This window comes from Prionailurus viverrinus, chromosome F2 (genome assembly GCF_022837055.1).
Source record: "Prionailurus viverrinus isolate Anna chromosome F2, UM_Priviv_1.0, whole genome shotgun sequence".
NCBI lineage: Eukaryota > Metazoa > Chordata > Mammalia > Carnivora > Felidae > Prionailurus > Prionailurus viverrinus.
The window spans coordinates 45,655,720-45,672,006 of NC_062578.1; the positions used below are offsets into that span (position 1 = coordinate 45,655,720).

General features: G+C 34.7%; 1 protein-coding gene across 12 annotated transcripts in view; it reads left to right on the forward strand.

The window, feature by feature from the left end:
- VPS13B (vacuolar protein sorting 13 homolog B) overlaps nucleotides 1-16,287 on the forward strand; it is an 843,987-nt gene that overhangs the window by 292,029 nt on the left and 535,671 nt on the right. The window contains exon 20 of one of the 12 annotated variants that reach the window (XM_047842697.1): nucleotides 7,038-7,471. The exons of the other annotated variants lie outside the window; for them this stretch is intronic. Within the exon in view, the coding sequence (XP_047698653.1) occupies nucleotides 7,038-7,042 (5 nt within the window). The 3' untranslated portion in view covers nucleotides 7,043-7,471. Of the gene's footprint in view, nucleotides 1-7,037; nucleotides 7,472-16,287 lie in introns of those variants that run through there. 12 annotated transcript variants of the gene reach the window in all.

A 16,287-nucleotide genomic window follows, 5' to 3' on the forward strand; every position in this document is an offset into this window, starting at 1 on the left:
AAACAATGCAAAGCTTTTCATTGAAGCACAAGTTTTTTCCTACAAGCCTTACTAAATTCCAGATGGCTAGGCTATTTTTAGCTGTGGGTGGTTTAAATATAGAGGCAGGTCAAAAGTAATTTTGTGAGGCAGAGATTCAATACATGGAGGGAAAATTAAAGGGAAATAATGCCACCGGCAGAGGGCAGTGATGAAGTAACAGTTTCCTCATGTTCAAAAGTAGTGATAGTTGAATAATTGTGGGCTAATTCTGTAGACTATACTTGAGTTAACTTTTGAAATCTTGTCGTATAAAGGTCTCTTCAGCCAGGTGCTTTGTCAATACCTACAACTTTCTAGAAAAAAAGGCGTTTCGTTTTTAAGTAAATAAAATGTTCTAAACTGATTTTTAAGTAAATAATGTGTTCTAATTTATTAAAAAGCTTCTCTGTGGAAAGTATTCATACAGAAAATATTTGAATATGTACTCTGTGTCAGGTACTGCTTTAGGTATAGGGGTGTGTGTGTGTGTGTGTGTGTGTGTGTGTGTGTATGTGTGTATAAGAAGGAGGAGTTCCCTAACTTCACAGAGGTAACATTCTCGATTATAACATTTAAATTTTATTTGCTAATTTGTTATATTGCATTTTGCTTATGAGAATTAAGTGTTCTATGTAGTGTTATCGAAGCTAGAAGGGGCCTCTTCAAATGTAAAAATTATGTCTTTTGTGATTTTTTTCCACTGACCAAATAGAATTCTGAAATAACGTGAAAGTATTTGTAAGCGTATACTACACAAAGTTGTGCAGAGCTCAATTACAGATAAATAACAAAAACAAAAATAGAAATTCACCACAGCAAAATGTCCAAAGGAGACAAGAGTAAGACACAAATGATAAACACATGAAAACCTTGAAACTAATAACTAAAGAAATAGATATTTAAAAAGGAACACTATTTAACCTGTGAAATTGGTATTTGATAAATTGTAAAACTGAAAACTGAATAATTGATGAGATGAATACTTTCATAAAGGTCTGGAAGGACTGTGAATTGGTACAGATTCTCTGGAAATCAATTTAAAAAAATTTATTAAGGAACTTAACAGTGGTCATTTCTCATAATCCATTTCCAGACTATAAGGGACTAATCCAAAATCCATTTAAAGAATTGTATTTAAAACTTAAGGGTATTCATGTCAGCTTATTTATAATAATCATAGGTCATCTTTGTGGTCCAGTAGTAGGCAAATTATAAAATAGAGTATATCCATAGAACATTTTTTAAATCAGCCAATAGAAAATACATATATCAGAAAGTATTCACAATTAAAAGCTTATAGAAATATAAACCTACATATGATAAATTTAGTTTTAAATATTCCCCCCGATACACATATATACACACACACTCATGTATTATGTTCATAGAAAAATTGCTAAATTTTGTGACTGTCAATGCTTGCTGCTTGATGTGATTCTGAGTCCTTTCTCATTCATATTTGTATTCTTCTATGATAGTTGATGTATTTTTGCAAACATAAATATTTTAAAATACTTATTTTCCAAAGCACTTATTTACAACTGAGTTGTTCATTATTATTGTTTTGCTTAAAGTATGCATTCTTGCACATTAATTTTTATATATAAACTTTAATATTTAAATAAAGTTTAAATTTGAAAGCACCTATGTGCCCTGAAATCCACAGCATATACAGTTAATTTTTTTTTCTTTTTTAACCATTTTTGAGAGTGAGAGAGACAGAACATGAGCGGGGGAGGGGAAGAGAGAGAGGGAGACACAGAATCCGAAGCAGGCTCCAGGCTCCCAGCTGTCAGCACAGGGCCCAACGCAGGGCTCGAACTCACGGACTGCGAGATCATGACCTGAGTTGAAGTTGGACGCTCAACTGGCTGAGCCACCCAGGCGCCCCTACGGTTTAGTTTTAGGTTTTGTGGGGGCTCCTGGGTGGCTCAGTCGCTTAAGCATCTGACTTCAGCTCAGGTCATGATCTCACCCTTGGTAAGTTCGAGTCCTATGTCAGGCTCTGTGCTGACAGCTCAGAGCCTGGAGCCTGCTTTGAATTCTGTGTCTCCCTCTCTCTCTCTGCCCTTTCCCCCGCTCATTCATTTTCTCTCTCTCTCTCTCCCTCCCTCCCTCCCTCCCTCCCTCCCTGCCTCTCTCTCTCTCTCTCTCTCTCTCTCTCTCATAAATAAATAAATTAAAAAAAAGGCCTTGAGGGTTTTAGTGTATATCTGAATAAAATACCAGATTTCAAGACAGTATAATTTGCATTTCTTCTTAGTTTTAGTCTAGTGACTAAAATGTTTAAAATCACTTAATTTTTCCTATAATTTGTTTTCTATTTATAATTAAAATATATTTTTTCTTTAAATATAGTTGAAATTTTATCATTACTCAACTCTCTGGGATAGTACAAAACCAAACCTTCAGTGAGTTTTGATTTAAGTATTTACTTGAAAGTTACCTCCTTAAAATATTTGAATGCATTTTTATGTAAGAACAAAGAATTGTCATGGTTAAAATCCAAAGCCAACTCAGATTTTTTTTTTTTAATGTTTCCTTATTTATTTTGAGAGACATAGAGTACAAACAGTGGCAGGGCAGAGAGTCAGGGAGAGAGAGAATCCTGAGCAGAGCCTGACAAGGGGCTCCAGCTCACAGACTGTGAGATCATGACCTGAGCAGAAATCAAGAGATGGACACTTAACTGACTGAACCACCCAGGCACCCCGAATTTTTTGGTTGTTGTTGTTAAACTCAACAATGAAGTTGAGATATTCTAAACTTTTAATGAAAACTAGTAGTCAGTACTTTAGATAGTACTTTATTGAAAAAATAAATCAGTAAACTTAATACTTAAAATTATTTAAGGTAAAAGTTGACTTAGGAGAATGGAATTGTAAAAAGATATTTTCATTAAAATTTTTTTTGAAAGTTTATTTATTTTGAGAGAGAGCAAGGAGGGGAGGGGCAGAGAAAGAGGGTGAGAGAGAAAATCCTAAGCAGGCTCTGCACTGTCAGCACGGAACTGCATGTAGGCCTTGAACTCACAAACCCTGAAATCGTTACCTGAGCCAAAATCAAGACTTGGACATTTAACCGACTGAGCCACCCAAGCACCCAGTAAAAAGGTGCTTTTAGAGAGACATTTAAAGATATTTACTGACATTTCTGTGACATCAGAAGTTGATAGCAGTGTTGTTTTTTTATTGTTTTTACCCTCATTTCCAAGTATAGCTGACCCTTGAATAATACAGGGGTTAGAGGCACTGATTCCCCACATAGTTGAAAATCCATGTATAACTTTTGACTCCCCCAAAACTTAACTACTAATAATAGCCTGCTTTTCACTGGAAACCTTACTGATAACAGAGAGTTGGTTAACATACATTTTGTGTGTTACATATATTAACTTTTTATAATAAAGTAGGCTAGAGAAAAGAAAATGTTACTAAGATCAAAAGGAGAAGAAAATTCTTTTATGGGTTGTATTTGTCAAAAAAAAATACATATAAATAGATTTGCATAGTACAAACCTGTTGTTCAGGGGTTAACTGTAGTTTTCTTGTTCTTTTTTTTCCCACTTAACATGTTACTTATGATTATTATTTTTGATTAGGATTAATTCTGGACTCCAGTAGCGAGTAGAACATTTTCTTGGAGAGTCTGGATAGGAAGTGACAGGAAAAAGAAAAGTCAGGAATTTCAGTATGCTCCTGATGAGATTTTGGGGTGATGGTGGGGTTTGAGTTTGGAGCTGACAGCTAAGAAAGAATTCTTGAAGATGTCTTTGGTGCAAAAAGGTGATTTTATTAAAGTACAGGTATGGGATCTGTGGGCAGGAACAGCTGCTCTGGGGTTGTGAAGGGTAACTGGTTAGATACCATGGACTTGGGGGAGATAAAGTCAAAAGGGAAGTTTCCAAACTTCTTGCTGAAGACTCAAAGATTACTGAAGGCCTAGCTCTTGTCAAGCTAAGTTGTTTTTCCCTCTGTCACAACGTTAACATTAAGTTATAGGGGGTTCCTAGAGAAATGTTTAACCCTCAAGTACTGGTCAGAGGGCTGAAGGCTATAAGGAAATTTTTATTTATTTATTTATTTATTTATTTATTTATGAAATTTATGAAATTTATTGTCAAATTGGTTTCCATACAATTTTACCTGTCATTTCCTTCTTGCCTTTGTTCCCGACATCACATGGAGGGGAGGGTGATACTGGGGTTCCAGGAAACTGAGTCTGTCTATTGGTTTCTGGAGATTAGGCTATTGAGAAGATTGCCTTTTTCTTATAATTTACTAAGATATTTGTAACCTGATGGAGACTTTATCAGTTTAACCATTTGTTTTCTGTCCTTTCTTGTGTCCTTGAGCAGCCAGGAATGCCTGAGGAATATCACACCTATCCCACCTGGGGGGGAGTGGGGTATACTCCCTTGTGCTTTGCCCTCAGCTTGCCTTTTGCTCCCTCATCACTCCAATATGTGAGCATGAAATTTTATGAGATAATAAGTTATAATTGATGAAAGGCAGGCACAGCTTGGTGAATAATACTCTTTGGGGGAGGAAAGGTAGTGATGGGCCTAAAACTGACAGGGTGATAGGCAGCCACTGAATGGAGAAGGAAGGAAAAATAGACAACGTTAAACTAGAGTTTACTGGGTAGGAGGTTTTTTTTCTTAATTCAGTTTGATATTATTAAATCATTAATTGCCAGTTAACTTTAAAATAAGATTTTAATTACTAATCCTGTGTAAATGCATATATTTTAAGGGAGAGGAACTTTGAAGGTCATTTCTAGTCCATAGAAAAGAATAAAGCAAACATTTTTCAGGTGGTCAGATATCACCAGGGTCAAATAGGTAGTGAGTGGAAGAGATCAGACAGACTGTCTTCTTGTCCTATGTTCTTTTTATTATGTATATTCATTTAAATGGCCCTTTTCAGGTAACTAGTTATCTTCACTCATTCTGCATGTATTTACTTTGTACTGGAACCTTAGGATATGAAGATGAAAAAGACTAATGAACTTATAGTTCATTGAGGGAGATTTATAGATAAAGCATATAATTAAAAGATAGTTTAAACATTGTTATAAAGCAAAGTAGTGTGAATTCACATTGAAGGAAGTCTTTACTTAGACTTGGGAAAAATTTCCTGGAATCAGTCATGTCCAAGATGAGAAGTTAATTATGAGCTAGAGGAGAAATAATGCATTAGGTTTCAGGAAAATGCAACTAAGTTCCCTGGAATGGCAGCTTAGAATGGAACAGGAGGATGATAAGAGTTAATGCCCGATTAGGTTATGAAAGGCCTTGAAAACCATTTTAAAGGTTTTGGACTGAAGGCTAAAGGGAGCAATTGCAACTTTTTAAAGTCATATTTATGCTTTAGAAACCAACTTAGGGAGCAGGCTGGGTGAGGGTAAAAGCCAGGAGGCAGGGAGATCAAGTAGGAGAATGTTGGAATGAAGAAAAGGATAATGCCAATGAAGAGAGTTACATTTTTGAGATTTTAATGTGTTGGAATCAGTAGGAGTTGATAGTTAATTGAAGATGAAGGCTAAGGGAAAGGGCACACAGTAGGCAATCACCCAGTGTTCTACTTTAGAGAGCTGGGTACTCAGTAGGGCACCTTTCACTGAGATGAGGAATGAAGGAACAAAAAGCAGGTTTTATTTAGGGTGATAGAGGCAATTGGTATAATATAAATATTTTGCTAGTTCTTCCTATGTGCTAGGTATTATTCCAAGCATTTTAAGTAGAGCCCTAAGCAGTTTGACTCTAAAAATCATACTCTTAACCATTATATGAAAGAGCAAAGACTATGGAGAAAATCGGACCGACCCTAAATCATTGATTATTCAGTTTATGGCTACTAGCTGCATGCACGACAGTGTTAGAGACTGATAAAAAAGGTATTCACTGGGGCACCTGGGTCCCTCAGTTGGTTAAGTATCTGAGTTTGGCTCAGGTCATGATCTCTTAGTTTGTGGATTTGAGCCCCTTGTTGGGCTCTGTGCTGAGAGCTCAGATCATGGAGACTGCTTTGAATTCTGTGTCTCCCTCTCTGCTCCTCCCCTACTTGTGTGCGCACTCTCTCTCTTTCAGAAATAAACATTAAAAAAAAAAGGTATTCAGTAGAGCTCTATTAAGTTGTATACACATACAGCTAATTCTAAAAACAAGCTCAACTAATGCTGCAACTGATTGGGTGAAAAGTACTATCTGAAAATAGAGGAGAGGCATTAATTTGAATCAAGAATGAAGGATTTAATCATATTAGCAAAGGGTTCTCAAAGAGGGATTGATATTTATGTCTGGAATAATAGACTGCATATGAGTTGAAAATTGTTTAAGCATTACAAGTATTTTAATTGTCCTATCTTTTGTTTTAAATGTTTGGTAATTATTAGTTTAAGTCCCTCTTTTTTTTTTAAATTAAAAAAATTATAATGTTTATTTATTTTTGAGAGAAAAGGTGTGTGTGAATAGAGGAGGGACAGAGAGAGAGTGGGGCACAGAATCCGAAGCAGGCTCCAGGCTCTTAGCTGTCAGCACAAAGCCCGACGTGGGGCTCGAACTCACAACCCGGGAGATCATGACCTGAGCCGAAGTCAGACGCTTAACTGAGTGAGCCGCCCAGGCGCCCCAGTCCCTATTTTTATAGAAGTGTAGATGTGTAATTACTGTTAGAAAGTGTTTAGTACATATTTATGGTAAAGCAATTTTCTTTCTAAATTATTTTAGTATATTCAGGTAACTATAATCAAAACATTGTATTTAAAATGTTTCTATTTTATAATGTGATTGTAAAATAAAAAATATTTGGTGTACTTGTTAGTACTGCTTTTGTTTTCTGAGACAAAGCTTTAAAATTAAAATAAGTATTGGGACCATTAGATTGTATTTAGTTTTTATGTGGTTTAGCTTGGAGTTAATTATTAAGTACAACTTGATTTTTAGCCTTAGAAAAACAAATGCAGACGTTAATAAACCTTTTTTTTTTTTATTATTGGATTCATTGTTAACAAAGCATAGCATAAGTAAGTCTCAGCCTGTGAAAGGGATGACTTAACACAACTGTTGATGCATTTGGAGTGAAACATCTTTATCAAGTTAATACAAGAAGCAGTCATGCCCTACTTGAATTACTCATTTATTATAGCTGAACAGCAGCCTGCATGTGGACTTTGAAATCCTGGGAAAATAAGATGCCTGCATACATCCAAATGTTGAAAGCCTTTACTCCTTAGCAGCTGGAAAATGTTGAGCTCTGTTGTCATCCATTAGGTTTTTGGCCTTCAGGGAGATGTGATCAATTTAATTACTGACCAACTTTATCCATTACTTTTAATGACTATAGCCTCTGAAGTAAGCCTCTGAAGTTTGTAGCTTAAAAGATCGTATTTAGATACTGTGCATTTAAAATTTCTAAAAATTAAACACGTAGACCTAGATGATTATACTTTGCTTATATGTTTGTCACATATACTCAGATTCCTAAAACTACAAACTCATTTATATATATTAATAGTGATTAGTTTATTTACTTTAAATGAAGTCTAAAATGTGTTTGTGTTTAAGAGTAACAAAATACGCTCCACATATTTGCTGTTCTGGGGTAAATTTTATGTATTATATCCTTTGTGTGTAGAATTTTTACATTTTTTCCTAAAATACAGTCTGTGTATTTGAATCACAATTATTTATAAACAAAACTGTTAATAATTATTGTGTTTCTTGATCATCTCCTTTCCACTACCATTTTGATGTCAAGTCCAAAGAGAATTAGGAAATATCATGGAGTGATAGAGCATCGCTAAGAAAAGATGAATGTTATATGAAAAAATGTATCTGTAACTCTCAGGCTGTTACTCATAAATTCCAGGTCTAGCTTGGGAACCCAATCTTTGTGTAAATTACTTGATCTCATGTTCAGTGTTTCGTAATTTATTAAATGATTTGATACCAGGCACTGAATACCTTTGTGTTGACTATCCATTATATAAAGACTCCACTTTAAAGAGGTCACTACTTATGTTACAAACCAAGGGAATTTGCTTATTGTTATTATTTATTACAGTGTTGTTTAAACTGATGAAAGTAAAATTATTATTCTAACAAAGTTGGTGTGTTATGATAGTATCCAACACACGGAAGTACAACTGAGGAAAGCACCATGTGGCTGAGTTGATGGCTCTAAGGCAATATTGAAGATACTATGTTTGACTAGTTTGTATTTTTAAGTCGAATGTTAAAATATTTGTCATGATGAAAAAGTATAATATATTGGGCCACCTAGGTGACTCAGCTTGGCTGACCATCCAATTCTTGATTTCAGCTTCAGTCACGATCCCATGGCTGTGGGATCGAGACCCGCACTGTGCTCCGTGTTGAGCACGGAGCCTGCTTGGGGTTCTTGTTCTCTCTGCCCTTCTCCTCCACTCATGCTTGCTCTCTTGCTCTCTAAAAAAAAAAAAAAAAAAAGTATAAGATATCATTCTCATTGACAAACAATTGATGTTCCTAAACTTAGAGCCATTATGCTGGTGCCATACTGAGAAGAACATGGAGCAATAATAAGCAGTAGAAAAGAGTTATGGAGATATATCAGAAAATAATACATTGTTAATACATACGATAATTATTTAGTTATATAGTAACTTTACAGACTAACAAAATGCTTCTGAGCAATATAACTGGAAAAGAGGTAATAAGAGAAGTATGTTTTGAAATGTGTTATTAAAAAAGTTTAAGTATTAGTTTATGATCAGAAGAGATCTGTTCTGAATTTGAAGGAATGAATCTGAATGGTCATAAATCATGTCAAAATCAAAGCAACAAAACATGTATATAATGTAAATAATTATTAGGATTACAAATGAGTTTATAATTGGTTTACTTGACTTTTTTGTGACTCTCTTAATTATGTTTTTAGGTATTACATCTGTAAATAGCATTTCTGTGCCAGACCAGGTCAGAAACATGAAAAGCACATGTTGTTCTAGTACCTATAAATTTTTAATAAACTTGTAATTGTGTTTGTAACTTTTTTGGGGGTAAGATCTAGCCATTTTTATTGTTATAAATCTAAGAAATGGGTTTTTGGAAAAAACTGTTGTATGGATTGATTAGGTTTTTTTTAATGTTTATTTATATTGAGAGAAAGAGAAAATCCAAGCAGGCTCTGCGCCATCACTGCAGAGCCTGATGTGGGGCTCAAACTCACATACTGTGAGATCAGGACCTGAGCCGAAATCAAGAGTCAGATGCTTAACTGAGCAACCCAGGCACCCTGATTGATTAGGTTTCTAAGACATTATTACTCACCATGTTCATATGAATAGTATGTAAAACCGTGTGCTAATTCATTCTTTTTCCCAAAATGAAAATGCATTTTATTATGATAAATGCTTAATCGAACACAACAGGAAAATATATAGAAGTATTAGCAATCATTTGCAAATGTTAATATTTTGACAAATATCCTTTCAGATAATATTTTATGGTTAGATATATAAATACACAATTCTCCATGAATAATTTTCATACGATATATTCTCTTTACCTGTTTTTTCACTTCCGTGTTTTTGAAAGCCATCCTTCTATGACAGTGAATACAACTTTTCATCCTAATTTTATATGACATGGTAGCATTCTGTTGTATGATTACATATATAATTAATTTCTTGTTGGTAGATAATATGATTGGTGGGTATTTGTATTTTTCTAATGTTGTACTAATATAAAAAAAGGTGATGGGAATAATTTCGTTAACATTCATCTTTGTGAACTTGCCTAACAAATTAAATTATTAAAAGCACATCTTGGTGTGTTATTTTGCACTTGAGAACCATTAAAGTTTATTTTTCAAATACTTAATTAGTGCCAAACAAGTATAACTATAAATTTTAATATGCGAATGGTTAACATTGCAGAAATTCAAATAAATGTTTCTTGCTGTCTTAATACATCTTTGTTTCACAGTAAATTACTCTTTCTGTCCCCCCCCCCTTTTTTTTTTTTTTTGGAACTTTTTGAGATATGCAAGTAGCTGTTGACATGTAAGTTTATTTTTTCCTGGAAGATTTAATGCTTACATCTGACAATTATTTTGCAAATCATTTCTTCAGTTTCATTTGTAGCATCATTTAGGAGAAAGAGATTAGACTTTGGAATCAGGCAAACTTGTTTTCAAATACAGATTTGCTTTTACTATTGTTGTGACTTGGGAAATACACTTAAAACTCCAAGTTTTTCATTTTCCCGTCTGTAAAATTTGTCAAACAGTTTCACTCCCTTATAGGGTTTCTTTTGAAGATTAAAGACAGTGAATGTAAAGAGTTAGCACCTCCTACTTAATTTTACCTCAGCTGTACAAAAACGGATGTTTGGGAAGTACTTAATGCAGTTTGTCAACTGTTTTATTACTAGTGTTTTTTATTTTCGTCAACAGAATGATTCCATATTTAACGTGAATTTATGTTCCAGTTGTTTATTCTGCTACATTTTTAGATTTTTTTCTTAGTCTGTCTCTACATAAAAAAAAATTAAAATTAACATGAGCTAGGTGGTTTGCTTTGCTGTTTTGATACACGATTCTGTAACTACAACCTGCTGATCTAGAAGGAGCATGTGCCACAAAGAGAAGTTTTATTTACAAGATCAGACTTGAATGTAAGTCTTCAAATAACCTTCTTTTGAGTCCTATCTTTTGATATACTTCCCTACAGCTATCTTATTTAAGATCCCATTAAGCAAGTGTGTGTGTGTGTGTGTGTGTGTGTGTGTGTGTGTGTGTGTGTGTGTCTGTGTGTCTGTGTGTGTGTGTGTGTAAAGTTCAGAGTGAGCACAATTATGCAGGGCTCCATCAGTTCATGTGCTCTTGTTTGGGTCATCCCTCTCTTGATTCCAGTTCCCAAATACTACCTGAGTTCCTTTATCTCTGGTTATACCTTAGTGAATAGCACATGGGCCATTAATTTGCTTTGGTTAACAGGTCACTTATTCTAAATTAATTTTATGTCAATTTTGAAAAATAATTTTGTCAGTTACAAAAATCTTAGGTAGAGTGTTGGTTGTGGAATACATACTGTAACAGTATGCAACTGCGACATAGTAACATTGTTGGATACCTTTTGTATCCTAAACAAATGGTGTTTGAAATCTGCTTAAACTTTTCTCAACAGTGAGTAGTAGCTTAAAGTGGTTGCTGTACCAACCAACAAATCAATATGTGACCAACCCTAATACATGTTTGAATAAGAGTACAGTTTCCAGATCATTAATGCTTTGTTTTTTCCAACTTGTAGGTGGTGGTAGTTATGAAGGAGAGTTTACTTGGAGATATGATGGCTCTTCTTTATTCTCTTGCTAGTTCTCCTTTTCCTTCACTTAACTTTTCAAGGGCAATTGCCTGCATGTTTCTAGCACTAGGTTCAAATTTCAACGCTATCATTTATTGGTGTTTGTCATTATGTGCTGTGTACCTCAGGTATTCTAAACTGGGAATTAGGAATATTAATAAATACTAGCCTACTTCATAGGGCTATTTAAAAGTTATATTAATATAGATGTCATTTTTGTCAGCTAAGTTCTGTGTATATAATGAAAATATTAAATGCTTTTATTGGGTACTTACTAGTGTCAGGCACTATTTTAAGGGTGCTGTCTCATTTTATCACAGTAACTCCATTATGGAACATGAACTTTATTATTTTTTTTAAGTTGAAAGTTATAATTGTACATGATCCATTAGAGGTGTTTATGTAAGATGAGGAAGAACTCGAATTTGAAGTTCTTGGCTTTATCTACATACATCTAAAGATTAGTGAGAGAATGTACACTTATGTTTTATGTTTAAATAAAATATCTAAGGTATAGATCTATTCTTACGATTTTCACCTTAACTGATTATATTTTCCCATCAATTAAACTAGCACTCAGAGTTTCAAGTGTGAAAACTACCACTGTGGTTATGTCTCTCTGTAACTCCTTACTTAAATGTCTCTGAGAGGACTCAGTCTAAGAAGGCAGGGTCATCCAGATTTTCTGCTGCACCAAGGCTGCTATCAAGACATCTTTCGGGGGTTTGAAGACAGTGAACTTTCTGTCCATTAGTACACTTGCCTTGCCATTACTTCACACTCTCCAGCCAGATTACTAGGACAATCCCTAGTAACTATTAGTAATTCCCTGTGCTTCAGATTAGCATTTCAGTATTTTGATGCTGAATACCAGTAAAAATTATGACATATGAATAACATGATGAAAAAAGGTCTTAATTTGTTGTTTAAAAGCAGTTGAGAAAGAGAAGAGATAGAGAAAGCATGATTATTTTGCAAAATTGATGCTAGAGACAGTGGGCACGCATTTTTCATATGGTTCAGATTTCCATGTAATTCATACTGCGCTTTAACTTTATAACTAGCCGTATTTTCTCTATAGTGATACCACCATTAAAGGAATTGAGGTGCCATTAAGAATGATGAATGTTTTAAATATTTTAAAGGCTCTTGGATTCTTGAGATCAGTGAATCCAAAAGTGAAATTCTAGTAGTATAAGATCTTGAAGCAGCTACAGAAATCCTGTCTCCTCATAGCCCCCCACGCAATGCAGCTTTACTGTGCTTGTTTCTTTTGTGTGATTACTTAGTGCTGAGTGTGGCTCAGTGCCTGAAAGATTTTCACTAAGTAAAGATATAGTAAAGATCTCTTACTAGTAGGGATCTGCTTTTCCATTTATGCTCATGATCTACTTATTTGTTTGTATTGGTAGTTCTCCATAGCTTCTGAGTAAAATTGGATGTTGCATAATCCTAATTTATTAGAGTAATATCATTTATGACAGATGGTACAGTATAGTGGTCAAAGCATGGGCTTTGAAATCAGACTGGTTCCTGGCTCCATTATGTACTATCTCTATGATCATGGGCAACTTTCTGGACTCTTCAGTACCTTTTGTCTTCTCGTTGATAAGATAGGAATAATAATAGTATCTGTGTCATAGGTTTGTCATGAAGATTATGTGAACTCACCTAAGTAAAGGATTTATTTAGAATAAGATTTGCACATACAAATGTTAGTAGTTATCATTGTAATGACAAAAGTATGCGACTGGAACAAAAAAACCCGAAAAAGTAGTCTTTATTTCGTGGTTAATCTGAAATCACTCTGTTATGAGAGGATATTCAGGTATATGGAAAGAAGGAACATTTTAATGAGGTTCATATTTTCTGTTGGCAAGTATGATTGCTTTAAAAGAAAACCATTTTTGTATAGACTAAAGTATTGATTCTAGTGGCTAGAAGGAGTTATTATGTATCCAGCATTGTATTGTTCCAGTTGGTTCTGTAAAGATAAAATGTCAAATTTGTGCTATCCCTGAACATGCATAGTGCCGATATTTTCCCTGAGTAGCAGGGTTATCTTTAAAAAAAATTTCAGATCATTCACAGGCACATTAGACTCAGCATTTCCAACTTCTTTTCACCATTTTACTTCAAACCTGCACTTTGACCTGTGTTGTTCTGTGTCAGTGAATGGTGGTGTTAGCAGTCCAATCAGAAACCTAGGGATGGTCCTCATTTTCCATCATTCCTGTTGGGGTAGTCACCAAATCCTAAGACTTCTCTATAAAACTTTGCTGTAAGACAAATTTGGCCCTTTCACTTCCTTTTGAAATATTCTTTAATGACTCCCTCACTGCTTTCTGGATAAAGTTCAGACTTCTTAGGAGTATTTACAACTCTAATATCCTATGTAGTGTTTTCGTATGCATGCTGTTCTCTCACTATGTGGAACCATTTTCAGTTCCATGAAATGCTGTTCTCCCTTACCATTTTCATTTGTGTATACAATTTCAATACATAGGAAGCACTCCCTGCTTTTCTCTTCCCCACTCTGTTCCATTGAAGCATTACTTCCATTAAAAATTCATTTGCAAACTTCTTTTACAAGGCAAGTTGGGTGCCCCTCATGTTGGTTTCTTCTCTGCGTTCTGTAACCTTTTATGAATATTTTATTAAAACTCTTATAAAAATTATGACTAATTTTTGTCAGTGTCTTCCGCTAAATTAGGAGCAGCTCAGATACAGGGACTCTTTCTCATTTATCTTGGGTGTGAGCTCAAGAGCCCAAGATCAAAAGTTGAATGCTCTATAGACTGAGCTGGCTGGGTGCCCCTCTTACTTGTCTCTTAATGCTTAATATTTAGGTTTAGGCATATAGGTTGGTGTTCAGTAAAAGTTTTTTCAATACATTTCAGTTACAAAATGATTTTGAATGAGAATCACATCTTTGGTAATGGCCACCTGGTAAATTTATCTTTAATGGGAGATAATGGGAATTGCTAATAGTTATTCTCAAGAGGCAAAAATAAGGAAATGGACTGAAATCCAAGCTTTTGCCCATTTGACATTAGTCATTTTGTTAGTTTCTTTCCCTTATGTATTTACCACTTTGAGAATAACTATTTGTTCTTGTCTGCTCTGTCAAAAGGTGTCTCTTGAGGCGCCCGGCTGGCTCAGGCAGTAGAGCATGCGACTCGATCTCAGGGTCATGAGCTCAAGCCCTGTGATGAGCGTAGAGCCTACTTAAAAAGTGTCTCTCACTTAGTCTACTTAGAGCATCACTATGTTTAATTCTTATTTTATTTTATTAATACATGTTGTTTTTATTATGACTAGAAATGTTCTAGTTTCCCCCCCTATTTGGCATATTCATTGTAATAAATGTGAAGAGGGTTTATTGAGCTGATTTAAGGGCATCTGGCAAATTGGTTGGGAGGACTAGTCCTTGGAAGATATGAAGTCAGGAAACTGGTATTTAGAGGACAAGAGGGCTGAATGGACAGCATGAATATGTTAGGGAGTTTTCTCTGAGACGGGTAAAAGTGTAAGAATCTTAGTACAGAGGTCAGGGCTTTGTGGACAGGAGGTAAAAGTGATAACTAGAGTGCTAGAAAGGCCAATGTAGTAGGGATTATATGTCTTCATTATCGTTTAGGGGTATCTGACTTCAGTGGGAAGATGATGTTGTTTAGGGGAGGCTGGCCTTGGGTAGCTGTGAATTCTCATTACAAGCTGATAGAGCATATAAATAGTGGAGCCCCTGAGCTCTGGTAGTGGATGGGATACAGTTCTGTTTATTGTACTGACACTGTTAGGTTCAAGACTGTTTTTGTCTATGAATAACCTAGTTCAACTCAGTCCATAACCAAAAGCAAGAGACTAATGTTCAGATCTATTTAGTGAATAAATTAAGTAGTTTTCTGTGCCATTGGCGGAACAAATTAAGCTTTCACTGGTTGAGTGCTTATACTTCCACGGTATAGTGTGGGAGGATTATCAGCCAGTCTGTCTTATTGGTTTATTGGCAGCAGAAAACTCTTAAACTGAGTTTTCCCATGGAAGAGGTATCTTACTTGAAATCCCAGAACTTTTACTAAAAAATTTATGAAGTGGGATGACAGTAAATTACTGAAGAATCATCAAAGCAAGTATGTTATTAATTGACAATTTATTGACTTCATCCCCCAAGCCAGTTTAAAGAAAAGGGAGGGAGGGTTAGATTTCAAACTACACTTTGAATGCTGTGTGAGGTCTGTTTGAGATATTATGGTTAGGCTGTGATTAATTAACTCAATTAAACAAGTATTAGTACATGAGTAAAAGAATGGTCTCTTACGGATCTTGTCAAAGAGGTAATAATGGGTTCAGTACTGATAAAATTGTGAATCTGAATCTGGTTAACATTAAAGGGGACACAAAAATTCACCTGTCATCTTTAATCTTTTGATAAAGAGTGGCAATAATTCAGGGTTTTATATGTGTATTCTTTATTTTTTAATATATGTATATGTTTGTAATTTGACTTCAGAGATAATAGGATGACGCTTTAAACTTATCTTTTCATTGTTTTTTAAAATGTTAACTTTTCAGTTTGACTTCTAAAAATTGTTAGAATTACTGTCCTTGGGATTAATAACTTGTGTAGTTATATAATTTTACCAAAAAATTACACATATAAAGACAAAGCTTTTGAAACTTTCCATCTTACTTTAAGTATTCCTTTAGAAAGATATGCTTCCAGTTTATGAGTAAGAAAGTGTAATTCCCTAGCTAGAACTTTGTTTTATTTTTCTCCTTTGAAAGCCTCTGAATGTTGCGATACTGAATCCCTTTTCATCTGCTTCCTAAGTATAATTTCATTTGTTGTTCTTAATTCTTTTTTTAAAAATGTTTATTCATGGGGGGAGGTGCAGAGAGAGGGAGAGAGAATCC